Source organism: Pavona decussata, unplaced genomic scaffold (genome assembly GCF_977016875.1).
Source record: "Pavona decussata unplaced genomic scaffold, jaPavDecu1.1 SCAFFOLD_6, whole genome shotgun sequence".
Lineage (NCBI taxonomy): Eukaryota > Metazoa > Cnidaria > Anthozoa > Scleractinia > Agariciidae > Pavona > Pavona decussata.
The window spans coordinates 1,006,514-1,026,584 of NW_028145430.1; the positions used below are offsets into that span (position 1 = coordinate 1,006,514).

The window sequence follows — 20,071 nt, forward strand, 5'->3', positions numbered from 1 at the left end:
TTTAAACTTACCCGACAGGACCAACTTACACCGTTCCCGGTTGAAAATGGCGAATTTTCCTTCTGACAGTACGCGTTGACTGCTGCAAATCACGAGAAATCTGCTTTTTGGAAAATCCACTATTATATAAATCAAGAATTTCCGCTCTGAGTATGTTGAGCGGGGTTTTCCGGCGGGCTTTCCGGTTTTCTGGTCTCATGCATTGTTCGTATAATCCAATCAGAAATCGAATTTTGATTTGAATACTTGAAACGACTAACGGGTTCAATTTTCAAATAATAGATTCATTAATAGAATCTAGGGGGGTACGCTTGACCTGGTTCGACTGTAAATTGGTCGAAAGACCGGGAGGAAAAGCGGGTGACAAGGTGGACGAGTCTTACAGCCTATCCACCATATTTTAAAAAAACATATTTGAATGCTCCTCGGTCACACCCCTGGGCTGTAGCAACCGAGGAAGCAGTAACAAAGTGTGATACTTGGTGTAAGTATCACATGGCCTAGTAACGAGTATAAATAATGTTGCCTTCTATGCAATAAAAGGATTACCATTTTAGACTGAGACGAAAGTGAGTTTTTGAAGAAACGTCGGAGAATGAAAAAGTGCTACACTAACTTTATTTTTTTTTTCTTTCACAAGAGAGCGTATATTTACGTGCTAATACAATCATATAATTAAATTACAGTTGCATTCACAAAAAGTATAAAAGTTGCCTAGACTACATAAAAAGTGCAATGTCTCAATGCATTACATTACAACAAAATTTTTATTGAATGTATGAAAGAAAGCCGCTGCAGCACATTTGTTTAAGACAACGAGAGAAAAAAATGTTTATTAGAAAATTTAAAAAAATGCTATAAACACTGCAAACAAACTGACAGAGAGAAAGCCGAGAGAAAGACAGAATGATACGACGCTTTACAGTTCGTTTTCTGTCCTAAAAGGAACCTCCACTCCACCCCTACAACAAATTGATGTTATATTGTTGGAAATAGCGTATAAATTTCAAAGCTTAGTTCAAAAAATGGAGATAGCCTTTTAATGTTCTAAAAATTTGATTTTATTGTCGCCTGTACTCGCTTTGGTCGACTCAAATGCTATCTTTATTCTCTCAATCTCAAAAAACGCATACAAGCAAGAAAAATTATAAACGACATTCAATTATGTAGAAAATGCGAATTTGGACACCTGACGTAAAGCCATTTATTTAGCTACGCTTTCCAGTCTGAGCAATGTCTGTATTTTCATGTCTTGAAAAACAAATAATAGTACTCTTGACAGTGAAAAGGACAGTACACTAGTCGTACTAATTCTCGTTAAGTGTTCTCGTTTTTGTTTTTGTTTTTGTTTTTGTTTTTGAAACCAAACAGAAGTGTCCTGATGAACGCAACCATACCAAATGCTTCCTTTACTTTTTCTTCCTCCTCTTTAACCTCGTGTAAACTGATATCCAAAATGGATATAAAGATATTCACTAGCACAATTGCGAGGCTCAGCATAAAACTGGCCAAGAACATTGGGCCCAATAACTTACTGACATCATTCATTTCTGCGACGTGATTTGTTTTCCCTAGCGAAAGCTCGAATTCCGAAGCAAACGAGCGAATAACTGACGAGAATGAAAACACCGAGCTGCCAAACGCTATGTGAGCAAAATGCGCATGCGCGACGAAGATTATACCGAACATAACAGCAAATGAGAAAATGCCACTTTTTGCGGATGCAATAGTCCAAGCTAAAATTTGAACATGCGGGTTTAGGCGAATGAAACGGAGAATTTTGAAAGTAGCAATGAATAAGGCTGTGGACAATGCAACGTTTTCCATTTCAGTCCAGAAAATTGCAAATTGAAAACTGACTGTTAAGAAAGGGTTTTTTCGCAGTTCGTTTATGCTGTCATGCATAAATTTGGACTTGATCACGTAGAAAACAATAGCAAGTGTGGCGCTAATAATCTGCCCAATATCTACCCAGTTCCACACAGCTTTGAAAAATGCACAACCTTTACGATATAACCTCAGCAAAATAATTGACATATATACCAACAGTGCCAGCAAAAACAGAATTTGGCAAGTTAAATAAAACCCAAATGACAGGGATTTAAAATTGAATATCTTTATGGTGTCGATTTTCTCCCACGTGAGACCAAATCCGAATGGAAGAACCTCATAGTGATAAGTAACAATGCTCATTAAATTCGTGTTTAAGTTCAAAACTTGAAATTCAAGTAAAACGGCCCTGGTTCGTCTGTCGATCCAATCCTTGTCTTTAACATCCTCGATCATGCGAATGGCAGTGGGCTTGTCGTAACCGAGATCAAGAACATAACCTCCTCCATCGTAAAGATGGTGCTGTGCAAATGATGGGAAGTTTTTTAGCTCCCTGGCAGATGAATAACGCCATGGTCTTGGACACATCTGTGTCAGGTTTGTCCATCCGAGCTGTGAGTCTGACAAATGAATCCAATGCGGTAGGTAGAGACGAGTAGTGTCTTCTTCTGACATCGAGTAGAAGTCGTAGCATTTGTCAATCATAGTTTCTAACTCGCTTAAGACTCTGCAAGAATCTAAATACAAATAAAAACATTAAGTAAGTTTTGCTAACACATGGGACGCAACAAATGTCCTTCCACGTCCATTACGATTAACGGCTGTTTGCATCGCTTAAAATAAAGTTCGATACCCCATGAGGCTTTCACAAAACCAAACGTAATCGTAAACACTCACCGAGACAAATTTTGTTTTTGGCATTTTTTTTTTTTGGGGGGGGGGGGGGAGGGGAATAGCTGAAAAGAAATTCCGGGTACTTTGACGTCACAGGATTGATTGAAAACTGGCCTGGCATGTGCTCAAGAACTCGCGGATGCCACATGTCAAAACCCTGAATGCGACTAAAACGATAGAAGTAGTCGTATCTTTACCTTCTTCTATTCTTAGCTGGCGAAGCCTTGGCATTCCAACGAGCATTGAGACTTTATTTCCAATGTACTCCGGTGTCTGTTCCCACTGGCCATTGTACCACTCACCAGCATAGGAATCATGAATAAACTTGCCCAGCATGTAACTCCACATTTTATCACCGGTGTTTACCTAACATAAGGATCGAAGGTATGATATTGGTCCAACGTCCTGGAATATCCTTTAAGGGGGGATTACACCTAAAAGCCATTTTTCCTCCACTTGACATGGCTTGAATGGAAATATCTCGCTCACGTTTCAAGCAATCCAAAAACCCTACCATCATCCCGTGAATCTATGCTGTGGGTTATTTTGTGAATTTTTGGGTGATTTTCGGTTATATTTGGGAGGAGTAATTTGTGGCTAATAATTAATAGACGGACACCAAATTAGTCCACTGGCAACCTGGGGTGCTCTTGCGTGGGTATCAACTGCCTGTTGGTGTTCCAAAAATCATTTTCTTACTTCTATCTCTTCTTAAAACCTCTTCAAATTTTATTCAAATTTACGTGTAATGCCCCCGTTAAGGCATCTCCAAAATATAGAAATGTCACGTCTGCACAAAACTGAAATTACGGAATCTGACTGGTGTGAATGCCTGAGGGAGAGTGATCATGAAAAAGACTGTCCCTGGCAAAATCACGTAATCACTCACTTGCAGGATTCACTTCACTGCGCTTCCTCCTATACCCATAAAGAGCTTATGGCCGAGCTTATGGCTGATTAAATCAGCCTCAGTTACAGTGGACCCCGCTTTTTGATCACCCCGTTCACACGACCATCTCGTCGTCACATCTTCTGTCCGAATAAAAGCTCATCAGACATTTTCTTATGTTAAAAGACTGATTAATCCCACCACCAATCAATACAATAACAGTGCGGGATGCCACTAAAGTTGTTTCGCTAAAGGTTGTATGAGGCAACTGTAGGTCCGAAAGTCCTCTATGAACCTGTCCCCCCACCAAAATAGCTCAACATGTTACTAATTCCAGCCTGTTTTAAGGAAAAGAAAAATATGAGTGGCTCGGGCTTATATATCTTTTTTTTAATCTCGCATGCAGCCCTGACTTTAATGGATCACTTATGTCGTAAAGGCATAAACCCTACTGCTACCTTTCCAACATTAATAGTCCCCCCTTGAAAGTGAGTCCCTAATCCCTTTCAGCCATTAGGCAAAAAGATGCATAATTACAACACAAACCTTGTCAAAGAACCTGAAGCTATCTCGTGTGGCTTTGTTCATGAGATATCTGTGATAACCTTTGTTTCCATAAGTTACTATCATCAGCAAGACGTAGAAAACCAAAAATGTACCACACTCGCGGGCGAGCCCAAAAAACTTGGACTTCTGCAATTCGTACTCACGTAACTCCTTCATCTCCTCTACAAACGACGTTCCTGGGTAAGAAAAATCCTCACTTGGTGACTTTGGCCTTTTAAATATTAGAATCAAGACGAGCGTGAATATTAAAACTTTGCTTGGTTGCCAGATGAAGACATCTTTCACTAATGAGACCACCACGGATGCCATCCACTGATCCGAAATTTCCTTTCCCCACTGGAGGCTGTAGAACACTGTCACGGTAGCAGAGGACGCCGCTGCTCCAATACAAAGGAACCAACCAGCATATATAAAGGCATAGGGTAAGAGAAAAGGTTGGCTTTCTTTCTTAGTCGGTGATTTGTTTGAAGAACCGTGCTTTTCTGTTATTTGTTCCCCTTCACTGTCTTCCTTGGTTTTAGTTTTCCGACGGCGGAATAGTACCGTTACCAAAACACTTACTGGTGCGACTATAAGCGCACTCTGGACTCCAATAATTACTTGTCGCAATGACATCTTGAGCGATCCAAGCTCAATAACATCACTTGAAACGCCAGTGACTTGATAAAACATTGCGTTACATACCATCGCCAAATACAGAAAACACAAACAGCACGAGACGCGTTGTACACGCGTAAATGGATTTCGAGGGGGTCTGGTGATGACCGATGCCCAGAGGTGATAGTCGGCGAGGTCCACTGAAGACATTGAATAAAACAAGTTTTTAAATCCAGGTCCGTGGTTGGATGGATCGTTTGACTTAAGAGTAATCTTTATTGATCCATCCCCTCTGTGAAGAGCAAGCCAAGCATGATGGAAAAAATCCCACTTCTCTCCAGTACTTCTTTCAACGATGCGAATTTGATCCAAAAACCACGAGCCATTCCGTCCAGCATTGTCATGCCACGCCTCTATTTTGAACACACTTCCAAGAGGTTTTTCCAGATGTAAAACAAATCTACAGATAGTTCCCCTACCGAACATTTTTCTGCCCGGTGGACAACATTTCGTTAAGTTGATAGCTTCCACAGTATTCTCTGTTCCGTAGAATGTCATAAAGACATTAGCCGTTGTGCCTGCGTTTCTCCAAACGCCTGTGATTATGGTCACATCGTACTTGTGTGGGCCGCTGTCTGTGAGTTTAACGTGTACGGTTGGACCCAACTAAAATTGATTTTAAAAGAATGGTTTTAAAAGTTTTTTAGTTTTAAACGGAAGATAAAAGAACGGGATTTGAGGATTATGACCCATTCATGGAGTTCATAACACTGTGAGAGGGTACAGTACCCATTAACCTCAGAATAACAGACCGAAAGAAAAAGAAAGGAACAACCTTAAAGGTTTTGTTTTGTTTTGATTTTCTTTTTTTCACAAAATTAGGCCACATGTTTATGCTTCTACCAGTGCAAGTATGGCTCTCGGCACTTCATTTTGGAACTGATAATTACTGAACTTTTCCCTTTAAAAGAGAGACAACAATATTGATAGGTGGCTCTGGAATGGGAGTCCCATCTTGTTATAGGAAACAGGCTTTAAATATCTTCATTATTCCTAAAACGGGCACCAGAACGATGCGTCTACGTAGCATAGTTACGTTTTAATGCACGGACTTTGTAACGCTTATACACTGTAGCACAGCAGCACAGCAGCAGCTACCCTTGACGGTAAGTTATCACGAATATATGCTTCGGATCATTAAGTAAGAATCCCGAGAAAATACCAAAGCAACTACATAAAAAAGTGAACATGACACACACCTTTCTCTGATCTTGCAAATCAGCCTTTCTCGCCCAGATAATCAACAACAGATATACACCAAAGATGCTGCAAACAACTGTCAGAACCAGATAATTTCCTGTTTCTCCGAGTCTTGCGAATTCTGTAAAAACTTTGTCTAAGTCAATTGGATTGGGTGCTATAACAAAACCGCCACCAAACGCTGTAAGATGGTTGCATTGACAATGCAGTAGTCCGTCGTTTGTTTCACCCCCGACCTAAAGAAAATAGTAAAACAAGAAAATTCACAGATAAACTAAGCCGAGACACTTTGAAAAATAGAGTGGGAAGAGCTTATGTTTAGTCTGTCTACTGTGATCCTTGGGGTGACAATAGCTGACTGACGTTTCGTTAATCAGATCCGAAGTCATCCTCAGGCGAAAATAGGGAGAATATTGAAAGCGGATGGCATTTGTGTCACTAATAACAAGCTGATTGGCCAACGAAGCCGTGATGCTACTGGGTGTAAGAATAACAAAATGGCTTTCACAGACACAATAGTCACGGCTCTTGAGAAGCACCTTCCGGTATTCGAACTAAGTATGTAGACTGTGGATAACCAACCTTATAGTATAACCATTAATAAAAATACAAAAATAGCTATTAAACAAAACTTTACTAAGATGCATAGTGTCTCTCTTATATTTTGCAAAGTGACATTCTGAATTTCTCTCCAACTTTAAGAAGTAGCTGCATGCCTACCTTGCAGCCGTCTTTACTCCACTCTCCCTGCGTCAAGGCGAAGTAGTAGCAGCTGTACTTCCTAACCTTTATACTGTAGTTCTTGTCAGTTGCGGGATTATAAATAAGAGTCCTGTTAGGAACAGCTTCTTTCAGAGGAGGTGGTTTTGGCTCCACACAGTCCCTTTTTTGCCTTCTTCCTCCAAAGCAAGAACGTTTGGTTCGAGTATGATTCAGCTCAAGCTGATGCCGTTCAATATATAAAATTCCGACGTAATATAAACCTGCTTCTTTGAAATCTGCAGTCGACATAATTTCGTAAGGGCTTCGAGAGCAGTTGGCCACCAAATGACCATCAAGTTCTTCCCAGGTACAGAACGAGTAATCAGGTACGATTGCAAAATGATCATAGTGTTCTACCGTTGGACGTTCACCTTTTTTGACGTACACGACCATCGTAATACTGGTGTTGACTGGTTTAACCTCAACAATCATAGAATCAGACACGTTGTCTAGCTGTATGGTGTGGTAACGCATTGTGAGTGGTCTGATAAAGAAATTGTTTAATGTGCCGAACAAAGAACTGAGCGGTATTCTGATATCAATTTCCAAGTTAACTCCTCTGATGGGTATCATTTCTCCTTTGTCATCCGTGAATTCCAAGCTTAGTACTTGAGATTTAATATTCTCGTGGCTTTTATGCCACCTGTATGGGTTAAAATCCGTCCGTAACACCTGGAAGAAATAGAAATGAGCAGATAAATACGTAGAAAATGAATAAAGAGTTTAACAAAGAATAAAGGAGAAAATGCACCTTAATAAAACGGAGCAGAGAACAAAGGAAAATGGCCCTTGTTTTCCACTATCAGTGTGTGCTAACAGCAGATGCTAATAGCGCTGAACATTCAGACATCACAAAAGATTTTATAACGTTCAAGGAACTGACTTGGACATGCATTCATAGGACTTTAGCTAGCCTTTTAAACCCACACCTTAAGCACCAAATCTGGGCCACGATGTATCCTTACTGAAGAAAGAAGCCATAAAGGAAAGAAGAAAACGAGGGACCACGGACGTAGTTGAGAAAGGAAAGGGGAAGGAAAGGAAGGAGTTAGTGAGAGAAGGTGAGACCGGAAGAATTGGGGATAACAGGAGGGCAGCAGGGAAGAAAGAATTAGAGAAGGAAGAAACGATACTTCAAAACCCGCTGTACTTACGTTGTACTCAACCCACTTGAAATCTTTGTCACCAAATGCTTCTTTTATGTTTTCTGGGAGAGTAAAACCATGATCTTCTGAAGTGTTCAAATCTTTTTTCACAAGCCCGCAGGGTGTTTCACGCCCTAAAGTGACATCTAATCCTGGAACTTGGAGATGTTTGGGAGACTCAGAAACTGCTGACCTTGAAGCCAGAGTGCGGAGCAGTGTTTTGATGATGCTAATTGTTTTGAACACAATTTCTCTTGTCTAGAAAAATGAAAACAAACAAACATCAGACAAATTCATGCAAATTAAATCAATCTAGATACGACAAAATTGTGTTAAACAGTACCGTTGAAACAATACCACATAAATAATTTATCAGTTACACCGAGGTGAAAATTTCCAGACAGTAACCGTACTTGTTACTTTCACGGGTGTTCCGGATCTTTTGCTTCTGTTTTTGTACTGCGAGGATCTTTCTTCTATTTTATCTTTCATCCGCAGGTAGCAGCACTCTCAAAAGAGACCTTTAGATTTTAGTACGAGTACGACTACGAGTTTCTCCAATAAACAAAGAGTGCACGCGCGTGAACCAGTGTCATTTTGGCGGGAAAACGAGATAACTGAAGTCATTTTACTACGAGTTTTTGCAAGAATCTTGTACTGGCGAAAACGAGTTCTCGAAACGTAGGTGAACTCGTCTTTTTGGAAACACGAAAGGGCTTAACTATCATCATTCAAACCAACTGTGTCAAGATCGTCGCTCGTGAAGAGTAAAATGAAACTTTCTATGATATATCTGTTCTTAGCACTTCGCTAAAAACTAAAAGTCAAATCTCGTAGTCGTACTCGTACTCGCACTAGAATCTAAAGGTCTCTAATATCACATTTATGTGTCGTTGACCGTCGAAACAATACCACATAAATACTTTATCAGTTACACCGTGGTGAATATTTCCAGACAGTAAAAACTGTACTTGTTACTTTCCAGGGTGTTCCGGGTCTTTTGTTTTGGGTTTGATTGATCGTATTCCGTAACTGAAGAAGAGTAATCGGAATTTGCTGGGGCCAATCAAACGCACCCTTAAACTAAATACAACGACAGCTCTGCAAAGAGACAACGACTTCGTATTATGGTAGATTCCCGTATGCTCCTTTCTGAATACATCAACGTACCTTTAATTGGTCAGCGGTCAAAGTTCGGCTGTCTCCAGTAACCGCTGACGCCTCAGCAGATACCATAAACAGCTCCACTGTTCCAAATAGCAGGTTAAAAACACCTTGAGAAATAAACCTTTCATCTTTTGCATCCATGTTTTTCGCTACCGAGTGCAGTATGTCACTCATGTTGGCCAGTGTTTCCGGCAATAGGTCCTGCAAAAAAGAAGCTACATATGATCCCAAATAAGGTAATTGCGGAAGTCCAGCAACATAACGCTAATGGAGTGACAGCCATACCCGAAAAAGACGCACTGTGGAAGTCACGACCATCGTAAACGCCTGTATAATATTTTATCCTTTCCAGCTTAATTGTAAAACACTTTTTGCTAACTACTAATTGTAAGGACAAAATTAGACTAAATTCTATTTCCTCCTAGCGCAGGCTAAGGAAAGACGACAGTCATCTCTCGGTACTCTTAAGGTGAATTATTACTTTGTCAGTTTCTCTATTTTCTAGCTATTCAATGAGGCCACCTCAATGCCTGAAGCATACTTGGGAATCGTAGTTTATAACTTCTGACTCTCAGAGTAAATAGCTCTAGACAGCTTAACATAAATTGAAGACAACCGTGATCTACTACGATCTTTACTGCTGTTTCAATAGCAGCATAATTTCTTAGAATAAATAGTTACCCCGTATTGTTTTCTAGCAATAACCTCTTTCGTCGTAATTTCCAAGCTGAGAACGATCCGGGCAAACGGAAACCCTGGGGGTAATATGCAAAGATCTAGCACCCAGCAGGCTGATATACTAGTGTTTAGCGCAGAAGGCTGATAAGCCTTTCCAGTGGATGATCGTTGGATTGACGTTTTATTGATCGATGGACTTGTTCAGTGATTTATTCAAAAAATGATCTATAGCAAAATCCAATTGGATACTACCTTGGTGAGGAGGGATAACTCGGTTACATTCCTCCCTGCGGAGGCCAAAAAGGCAGAGATGAAAACCAGGCTTGGTAGGCCATTGAGCTCTGTGGGTTGAAACCTCTTAAGGGCAATTTCTCTAAGCTGCAAATTAAGGAAATAAAAAGTTATTCCCGGAACAAATGAAATCAATGTTTTAACAGTCAAAGTTTAATCAAACAGAATTAACAGTTTCAGGAAAATTGCCTTTAAGTTATTTGGGCAAAAACGGCCTACTTCAAGGTAAAAACTACTAACATTGTAAAATGTTTAAGACCACTTACAATGTTTCTCTGTTTTGCAGATACGGTTGAGTTCAATAAGCTGCTATTAGCCGATTGCTGTGTCTCCATTGTCAACAACATTGCAGTCATCACTTGCCAAGCCTTTTGTGGATCCATACTACTAAGATATTCTTCAAAGGCGCTAACACTCCTTTCTAGAAGGGCAAAAACATCCTGGTGTTCTCTTGGTTTAGGTGGGGTTACCTAGATGATGTAAAAATTACGTGTTGAGTTTCGAGTCACATTATAGACAAACTGGCTAAAAGTACGTTAAATTTATTGTACGTAGTGAAACTAGAATCATTTTAATAACGTTCACAAGTAGGATGTATTGTTATTTGAACATGTAAAATTGACTTCATATCTACAAACCCTCTTCTTGTTGAGATGACCTACTTTAAGCAAGCAAATTTTGGAAAGATGTGTTAATTGAAACTATGACAGCCACTTGTCTCGATAGGTTAATGTATTAAAGTGCACCTAACCCCAAAATGTTTTTTTCTCTTAAATAAATCTTTACACCTGTTCGAAACATATTGCGCTATTTAGCGCCTTTTTTCAACCAAATCTTGACTTTTCATAGGCTGTAAAAGTTACGAAATCTAGCCATCATCTGTCCCATGACCGAGCTAGTAAGGGGCATGGGTCTATTCCTGAATTTACGTCACAAACTGATTTGCATTGTATTAAGTCTTTGTGAAAATGCATGCAAAGCAGTTTGTGACGTAAATTCAGGAATAGACCCATGCCCCTTACTAGCTCGGTCATGGGACAGATGATGACTAGATTTCGTAACTTTTACAGCCTATAAAAAGTCAAGATTTGGTTGAAAAAAGGCGCAAAAAGGCTCAATGTGTTTCGAACAGGTGCAAAGATTTATTTAAGCGAAAAAAAATTTTGGGGTTAGGTGCACTTTAAATCTAGGTTTACTGTAAGTCAATATTTGAGTAACGGATCTAGACTTTAAAACATTGGTCCAAATCAAAAATTCCGCTTCTAAACTTTGCATTATCAATTTCTTACCACTACTGGGACTGCAAGCTCCGATGTCGCCCCGTTGTTCCTTAAAACGTAGACCTTGACATTATACAAGTATCCAAGAGACGCATCACCTTGCGGTAAAACAAACTGCTGTTTTTCCTCGCGGCTGTGGGACAAGACGTAACTTATATCGCCACTCCCGCGAATTTGCACTTCATAAATGAAAGTCTCATTGAGCGCAAACCAGCCCGAACAAATCACTTCAAATGAAGTATAAACTGCCTCCCCGGAGTCTGGTGAAATAACACATGATCCATCGCGCGGAAGGACTGTAGTCTTGAAGACCTGCACACTTGTAGAAGGCGTCCCGTTAGAAAGCCGCAGGATGAGCTTTAGTTTGTATACAGTGTTGTCTTCAAGAGACTTTGGCTCGATTGCCAACACAGATGAGCTCTCAGAATTGTTAAGAATCTTTGTCCACCCTTTGCCTTGCACGCCTTCTTTGTACAAAATCCACTGATATTTCACTGAATCGTCACAGGAAGAGCCAACAAATTCAGCTGAGATGGTCAGCGGAGCCGATGTAATGACGTTCAAGCGGCCATTTAACACGAAGCTGTATCAGAAAGATACAAAACTTGCTTAAAACAGTAATATTAAGGCAAAAAAGAGGGAAATCCCTTAAAGACAATTATTGTTGGACCAACTCCTGGCGAGAGTTTTAATCTAACTCTTTTCCTGCTAAGATCAAACCTTGAAGATGAAACTATCAAGTGGGATCGTTCTTTAATTGAATAAAATTTTCCTTTTTTGGGAGTGTGTTCACTTGGCATTAAGGACGGTGCCTCCTAATACAGAGGTATTTTAGACCCGTGTCGGTATGACAATGCAGGAAAGCAGATCTTAGCAAGGCTATTGAAATCCAAACTAAAGTTGGGGGTAACCAAGCATTTTAATAGATAATTATAACAAGCAGCAATAATTCTAAAAAGCTTCAAAATACAGAGCAATATATCGTATTTTTGCCGAACTGAAGCTTGATTAGCCCTCAAAAATGCATGGTTACCCCGAATTTTCTTTTTGGATTTCAATAGCTATTGCTAAGATTTCTTTTCCAGCATAGTCATAAACCGTCCAAAAATACCATTGAATTGGCAGGCCGGCACCTTCCAAAAGAAATCAGATTTTCTCGGACCATCCTGAGGCGCGCAGAACGCATGCGCAGTAGCAAAAGGAGGCACCGTCCTTAAAACGGTTCAGTTGAAAGCAGCCATAGAAGATGAGGGTGTCCTGACGAAGAATTGTTAGAATTTCCAATGGCTTTCAGCATTTTGAACTAAACAATTTAAAAAAAATATCTTAATTCGGGATTAAAGGTGGAGGTGACTTAGAAAAGGGACGAATAAATGAACTCTTCTAACATTTCGCAGTGCTACCTTGACGAGGCAACTTCTCGTGATAGCTACTGAGATCTAGATACTACTCGCTATTGAACAAATATATATCAAAAAATGGTCTCACTCGAGCTAGCAGTATGGCTAAGCGCCTATAGAATTGATATTATGAAAACGTTGCAAAAAAATACTCACTTCATTGAGACCTCAGGAGGGTCTCCCTCAACGACATGGACTGTCTTCGTATCAGTGGATGATCTGACGTCTTTTGTTACAACAAGTTTAAAGACGTAAGAAGTTGTTATGTTACCCATTATTGAAGCGTTTAATACCACAACTGGTTCAGTGGATTCCAGTCTTCCAATGCCAGTGCCAAAACAACCTCCTCCCGTTACGTTCGTGCTATCCAGTGGAATGGAAACGTTTTGAATTTCAAGCGGGTTTTCTTTTGGAAATACTTCATGAAGTTTTCTACAAAGCCAGTGAAATGCCAACGAATCCACCTTCCCTGGTCCCACATGAGGATCGTACGACTGTGATCCATTGAGGGTAATAATTTGCTTATTTCCTCGGGTTATTTCAGTTTCTCCAGAGATTATTCCCACTAGCGGTGAGAGAAGAATCTTAATATAGCCCTTATCATAAATCTTTTCTGTTTGATTTCCACTTTGGACTACAACAACAGATAGGTACAAAGCATGTAAAGCGTGACCGAGGGATACATGGTCTTCCGCGAGCGACCATTCGTTTGATTTCGTCCAAACCACTTTTCCCTTTTTAATGGCCTCTGAATCGTTCAACGATGGATCCGCTACTATCCAGGAAATGTTCTTGGCCTTTACTTGGGCACATCTCAGTTCAACTGTAGCTCTGAATGTATAAAATGAGCGCAGATATACTACAGTGGGTAACTGCACGCTTCGACCAACATTGATTATTTGGACTCGTGGTGTATCACATAATGAAGACCCTACAATGAAGATAACAGATTTCTTTACCTAATGGGTAAACCAGTGAAAATCGTGGTAGTGGAGTTACAGTGTACAAAAATAAAATTTGGGCTGGAAACAGTTCTTTTAAGAAAACCTGCAGCATTTGATAAGCCATCAAAAGGGCATGCACACTAGAAAAAAAGTCAGCAGGGAATTCGAATTCAGGCTGGAAAAATTCCTGTTCCAGCACTTCTACCTCATTTCATAACAATTGGTTTGGTTATGCGCATTTCTAATCCAACTCCCACAGTATATCAGTATATCAGTATATCAGATATTTTCACCCTACCTAAATATGTACCACCACCTATGGTCTTAATTTTTTTAGTTATTTGGCAGCCAAATCCTGGAATGCACTTGCTAATCACTACCGCACCATGGCTACCACTGCTTTCAACTCCTTCCGCCGGCTAATTTTGTCCTATAATAATATTGCATAAATCTTTACCAATTGTATTTTATTCATTTTGTATCGCTAGGTAGCTCAACATTAGGTAGCTCGAAGAAATTATCAGTCGCGTATGTATTAATGTCTCCTTTGCTCTGATGGTTGCATGATGACAATCGTGTAAATGGAACATACCAAAGCAAAGCTGAGATTCCGCTGCTGAGCAGTTACAGTCGTACGATCCGTCTAGATTTGTGCAAGTTGCATTCTTAGCACAACGACCAGAGTCCTCACATTCATCCACATCTGCAAAAAGACGAATAAGCTGTGTTAGAAGTCTAGAAGACTACTTCACGACAACAGGAACTTAGGTGATTTAGGCAGTATTCTTCAATGAGCAAAGAAATTTCTTAATCTAAGAAAAATCAACGAACACAAAAAACAGTTACAGCAAGAGAATTATCGCTTAAGGATCTGCCAGGCAGTCGTAGGACCCATTTTAATTACTCTGCAATTGCAGAGTCATTTACCAACACAGATGCGTCCATTCAAAACATAGCCTTCCCTATATTGCGGTTATTTAAGCTCAGAAGGCTCTCGAATGCTATAATCAAATGCGAATGAAGTAATCACCCTGGGCAACCCTCCTCCCTCACTTGGCAACAAGTTTTTTTCGTACATGTTGCTGCAACTTGCAGAGACCATTCTAGATTACTAAGCAACATACAGCACATATAAGTATTACAGAGTTAGAATCTGTGGGAATTATGAATTCTCTGTCACCAAGTCAACTGTCCGTAAGGAGATTCTATACAATAGAGATGTCCGACATTAGTAAAGGTGTAACTGAATTGGAGTCGCAAGAAAGCCGCGCTAAATAATCTAAAGAGAGCATACCGTTTTACTAAAGAAATGAAGAAAAAAGTTACAAACCTAAGCAAACACTGCCATTGTATCTGTATCCTGACTGATTGCAGATGCAATCATATGATCCTGCAGTGTTGACACAACGGCTATTGACAGGACAGTCATGTGAGCCTTCCACACATTCGTCTATGTCTGTCGAAGAGTTAATAAATAATAATGAACGTTAACAAATAATGTTGTTAGTACTAATTCTATATACAAGCAGTAGTGAATAAGGTGCCTGTAGTAAATCAAAACCAAAGTAATTACTCTGGCCAATCACAAAAGATGAAACAAGCGAAGAGAAACAATCAGAATTTCCCCCCCCCCCCCCCCCCCAACAAAGTATTTAACCGGCGCCAAGCGCAGGAAATAGCGCGCGAGCAAGTCACGGTTTGTTTTTAGTTTTGCTTCTCATTCGTTGAGAAGGTGGCACGAGTTTTGTTAACCAATCAAAAAGCGTGGTAAAGCAAAAGCAAAGCAAATGCTAATTACTTTCGACACTCAATTGAAAACACTCTATTCTGAAACAATGCTCCTTCAATTTCAACTTACCAATGCACATACTCTCATTGTAGAGATATCCCGCTGACTCGTTGCAGGTGCAGTTATACGAGCCCACGGTATTGACACAAATAGTACTAGCGTGGCAGTTATGTGACCCATAAGCACATTCATCTATGTCTGAGAAAAAAAAAACATTTTAAAAATGCATTGTAACCTCTTCATTCCTTTCAATGGGCCTACAGCACTGATTGTCATACCGTAAAAAATAAACTAGTTGTGGAAGCTTTCAGAATTTCGCCTTTCTTCTCTTCGGGATGTTTTGGTCTGAAAACTGCTATATAGGTCTACAGTGAAAGGCCCGCGGCACAATTCCAGATATTTTTTAATTATTTAAGAATTGTGGAGAGGAGAAAATGAGGATGCAATTGATGAATTTCAGAAAAATTGACAAACGTTAAGACTAAGGCGATTGGAAGTCGGCATTTGAGTTTACAGAGAAATAGATTAACACCAAAACAGAAAATCGGGGTTCCACTGTACTTCGGCACACAATTGTTAATATCACCTGACTGTTGCTAACATTGGCCTCAGCCTGAACTGCAAGCTTATTAGTCTAGAGGGGAGGGGGGGGGGGGCACCAATAAACATTTGAGCCTTCAACTTAGATTAGGGAAATTAATGCATCTCTTTCCCCCCAAAATAGGCTGGTACCTTTGGCCAAACATGATTGATTTGCTTTGGAGCAACACAACAATAAAAAAAATTACTTCACTGAAATCACACATCATAAGAATTCCTTGCTTGATCTGCTAACTGCCTGACTCAAGATTGTCTCTCTTTTGTACAAGTTATCTCGATTCACCTTGACACTGAAGAAGATTTCCCTCGAATCCAGGTCTGCAGATGCAGGAAAAGTTATTGCTTCTATTGACACAGTGTGCTCCGAAATGGCAACTTGTGATCTCAATATCAGCACTGCAAACAGAGATTCCCTCGGCTTGAACTACATGTGGTTAAGGGAAAATCAATGTCAGTGTATCAGATGCAAATCCTTTAGAGGTATTGACGATTTAACCTACAATTGTAACAAACAAGAAAACAACAACCAATATTTACAGACAGAAATCATGAGCAGGGGGAAAAGCAAGGGGTGTTGTGGGCGTAGACAGGTTTAGGTTAGGTTTCTTAGTTGGGAAAGGTTCAACTTTGAGGTTGAAAATATGATAGCTCAGACTTGTCTGCTGAATTGGTTAGCTCTTTAGGGGAAACCTTCGGGCTACATCCGCAAGAGAAATCCATAATGCGTTTTTCAGCGCAGTGTTTATAGATTTTACTTACGAGCAACGGCGCACGTCGTCTTTGCTATCATATCAGCTTTGGCAATCAAATCGTTGAATTCTGTAGCCAGAAATATATCGTCTTCTTGCTCAGTTACCATTCTCATCTCCTTAAAACCTACGGAAGATCCAATACCAACAGCAAACATACGAGCAGCTTTGGAACGAAGGAGTTGCACCGTTTCCTCTATGGGGACATATTTGGGGGTCATAGAATTGGAACGACTTTGTTTCCCATCGGTTAGCAGGATCACTAGTCTCTGAGTTTCGTTCGAGCTGCTAAATGCAAAATATTCATCATATACCAGGCGCATTGCAAGGTCTATACGGGTGGATCCTTGAAAATATGGGATGTTATCAACTGCGGTGGCGAACGATAATGCTGTTCTGCTAGTACCAAGCTGAATTTCATTGGAAGCGTGTCTGCTGAAAACAATGACAGCCACCCGACTGCTGTTTTGGAGATCGTATCGGCTGGCCAAAATCTTAATGAATTCTTTCTCCTTCTGGTAATTCTCTACTCCAACGCTTCCTGAGGCATCTACTGCAAAGATGAGGTCGACTGGAACTCGGCATTTTTCTGGAGCTAACACACAGGAGGAAAAATACTAAATAACACGTTTATTACTGTTCTTTGTAAGGCTTTAAAATATAGATCCTATATACTCCCTTTAGCGGAGCCGGAGCGTTCATTAATAATCAAAATGATGCATTCGTTTTATGGCAGAGTACTTTGTCGTTTTTCTTTTCCCCATCTTACATTCACAGTAATTTTCAAAACGTACCTGCGCAGGCCGTGCCGTTACCAGAATAACCGGGAACGCACGAGCAATTGTAACTTCTGTCATAGTTTTTACAATAGGCGTCTTTGTGACAAACACCTTGGATAGTGCTGCACTCGTTGATATCTGCGTCAAGATAAAGGAAAATTAAAAACCACACCTAGGTTAATGTTGTCCTTTTTTTAAATATGTTTGTTTGTTTTTTGTCAACCACGACGTGAAGAGGAAATGCCCAGGGAACGAGGTTGGTTTGTTTGTCCGTTCGTCTGTTATGTTAGCTAGGTTTTATTTTGTTGTTGTTTGTTTCTTTGTTTGTTTATTGTCGGCTGGCTTCCTGCCTACGGGATTCTGACTGTTCGAAATCCGTGAAAGAGGTTCTCAAGTTTCCTCTTGATTATTTCTGACTTATTTGTCAGTCTGCCTGTTTTTGTTTGTTTGTTTGTTTTGTGTTGTTTTTATTTACTATTTACATTTCAGAATTGCTGTTATTTTTATTTTTATTTTCATTTTTATCTTTATTATTATCATTATTTTTGTTTTGTTTTGTTTTGTTTTTGGTTTTAGGGGGGAGGGGGGGAAGGGCTCATTCTTACCTGAGCAACTTGTCTTCCCATTTCCACTAAGTCCAGATTTACAAACACAATAATAACTGCCATTGGTGTTCACACAGTCTGCTCGTTGGTGGCAGCTGTAGGTCCTTGACGACAAGCATTCATTTACATCTGCAGTTATAAAATAATAATAGTGATTGTATACAAAGGCTCAAAATCAAGTAGGTAGCATTGTCACTCACAAAGAAGGACTTATCACCCTTCATGGTAACTATAGCTAATGTCAGTGCAATAGAACCAGAGGAACAGTTACTCTTCGAAATAGATCACTTGACACTTATAGATTACTTGACAATTGTATCCAACGGAAAGGGTTTCCGCGCGAGGCGTTGTAAATCTACCTCCTTAATTAGCCTTTTCTAGTAGAGATTGAGGCATTATTACTTTTTTTTTCTTCCTTCAGTTTAAATCTACTTTAGTATCAATGAAAGGTAAATTAGTTTTGATTTTTTTCTCTTTACTCTATGTACTGTATCCTTTATACTAATATGTCTGACCTAATTATAAAAAATAATCATCTCTTTTAATATTCGTGTGAGTTAAATAAAATTGACTCCGGCTAGTTGTTTTAATAATTCTAGTGATCTTTTCATTAAAAAGCCTCTCTCGACCTTTGAACTTCTCTTATTACGCGCCTTCCGAAGGTCCAAATCCATTTTCTTCTTGTTATTTGTTCCTTGGTTTGTTTGTTGGTTAGTTGGTTTTTATATATATATATTTTTTTTTTACTATTTTTTTTAATAAACCTTTATTTCAAACACATACAACACTTAAAGCCTAAAACGCACAATACCGACAACACTCTACAATCCCATACATTACTAGTTAGTTATATATGTTAGTTAGTTTTTATGCTCACCACATCCTTTTAAAAACTATCCACAGTCAGACTTTGAAGGGATGTTAATGTTTATGTCGAATGCCCTGGTTATATTCTCAAACATATTTAGTACTGAATAAACCCGTTCAGGCGAATGGCACGGTTCGTGTATAAATAAAGGTTGTATGTAAATACTTGTATTCTGGGTAGAATGTGTTTCGTAGAGCGCTCAATTCGTTTGATTGAAGAGCAATGTATAATTCTTGACAGAAGTTCAGGCTTCAGGAGTTTTCATCGTTTCATCGTTTCATCGTTTATTATGGCAATAAACGATGAAAACTCCTGAAGCCTGAACTTTTGTCAAGAATTAAAGGTTGTATGTATGTATGTATGCATGGCATACAGAGGATATTGCCTGAACTACTGTATAGGATTATCCGAAAGATGAACAGTTCGCTTCTCGGGCAGCTATGAAATTTTGAATTTTTTTAATCCTTCTATTAATTTCAGACGCGCTTTTATTCTGGAAAAGATAAAACAGCCAGTGATGGTCACGGCGTGATTGCATACCGGTACTGCATAACAAAAACCAACCAGTTTAGTCAATTCTGTTATGCTGTAATTAGATTAAATAGTCAAGACTTAAAATGCGACTTTCTCTTTTTAATTTTTCTTGTCCACAAAATGGGACGACGGTTATCGCCGATCGATTTTGTACCACGTGACATCTTTCGCCCGATGAGAGCTCGGGGAACCAATAACTGGATTATAAAAAAAAACAATCATATACACATACCTTCACATTTTGAACCATTGACAACATATCCGTGTGGGCAGCTGCAGTTATAGCTCCCCTCTGTGTTTACACAAGTTGCAATTTCATCGCAGGTGTGAGATCCATCAACACACTCGTCCACATCTACAAGGTATTTACATGCTTCAAATGTAGTATTCTTTTGTGGTGAAAATCAACTATACTCCAGACAATTCATTAATACTGCGATACA

General features: G+C 39.5%; 1 protein-coding gene across 1 annotated transcript in view; it reads right to left on the reverse strand.

Annotated features, from left to right (window-relative positions):
• Positions 1-347: 347 nt before the first annotated feature.
• LOC146489059 (uncharacterized) overlaps positions 348-20,071 on the reverse strand; it is a 68,875-nt gene continuing 49,151 nt past the window's right edge. The window contains exons 28-46 of the mRNA XM_085110283.1: positions 19,861-19,983; positions 18,227-18,355; positions 17,637-17,759; positions 16,853-17,437; positions 16,377-16,517; positions 15,563-15,691; positions 15,035-15,160; positions 14,297-14,407; positions 12,917-13,691; positions 11,370-11,943; positions 10,347-10,550; positions 10,042-10,167; positions 9,115-9,312; positions 7,954-8,202; positions 6,758-7,471; positions 6,037-6,273; positions 4,160-5,443; positions 2,922-3,090; positions 348-2,567 (exon numbers count right to left, since the gene is read on the reverse strand). Of these exons, the coding sequence (XP_084966409.1) occupies positions 1,318-2,567; positions 2,922-3,090; positions 4,160-5,443; positions 6,037-6,273; positions 6,758-7,471; positions 7,954-8,202; positions 9,115-9,312; positions 10,042-10,167; positions 10,347-10,550; positions 11,370-11,943; positions 12,917-13,691; positions 14,297-14,407; positions 15,035-15,160; positions 15,563-15,691; positions 16,377-16,517; positions 16,853-17,437; positions 17,637-17,759; positions 18,227-18,355; positions 19,861-19,983 (7,247 nt within the window). The 3' untranslated portion in view covers positions 348-1,317. The remainder of the gene's footprint in view (positions 2,568-2,921; positions 3,091-4,159; positions 5,444-6,036; positions 6,274-6,757; positions 7,472-7,953; positions 8,203-9,114; positions 9,313-10,041; positions 10,168-10,346; positions 10,551-11,369; positions 11,944-12,916; positions 13,692-14,296; positions 14,408-15,034; positions 15,161-15,562; positions 15,692-16,376; positions 16,518-16,852; positions 17,438-17,636; positions 17,760-18,226; positions 18,356-19,860; positions 19,984-20,071) is intronic.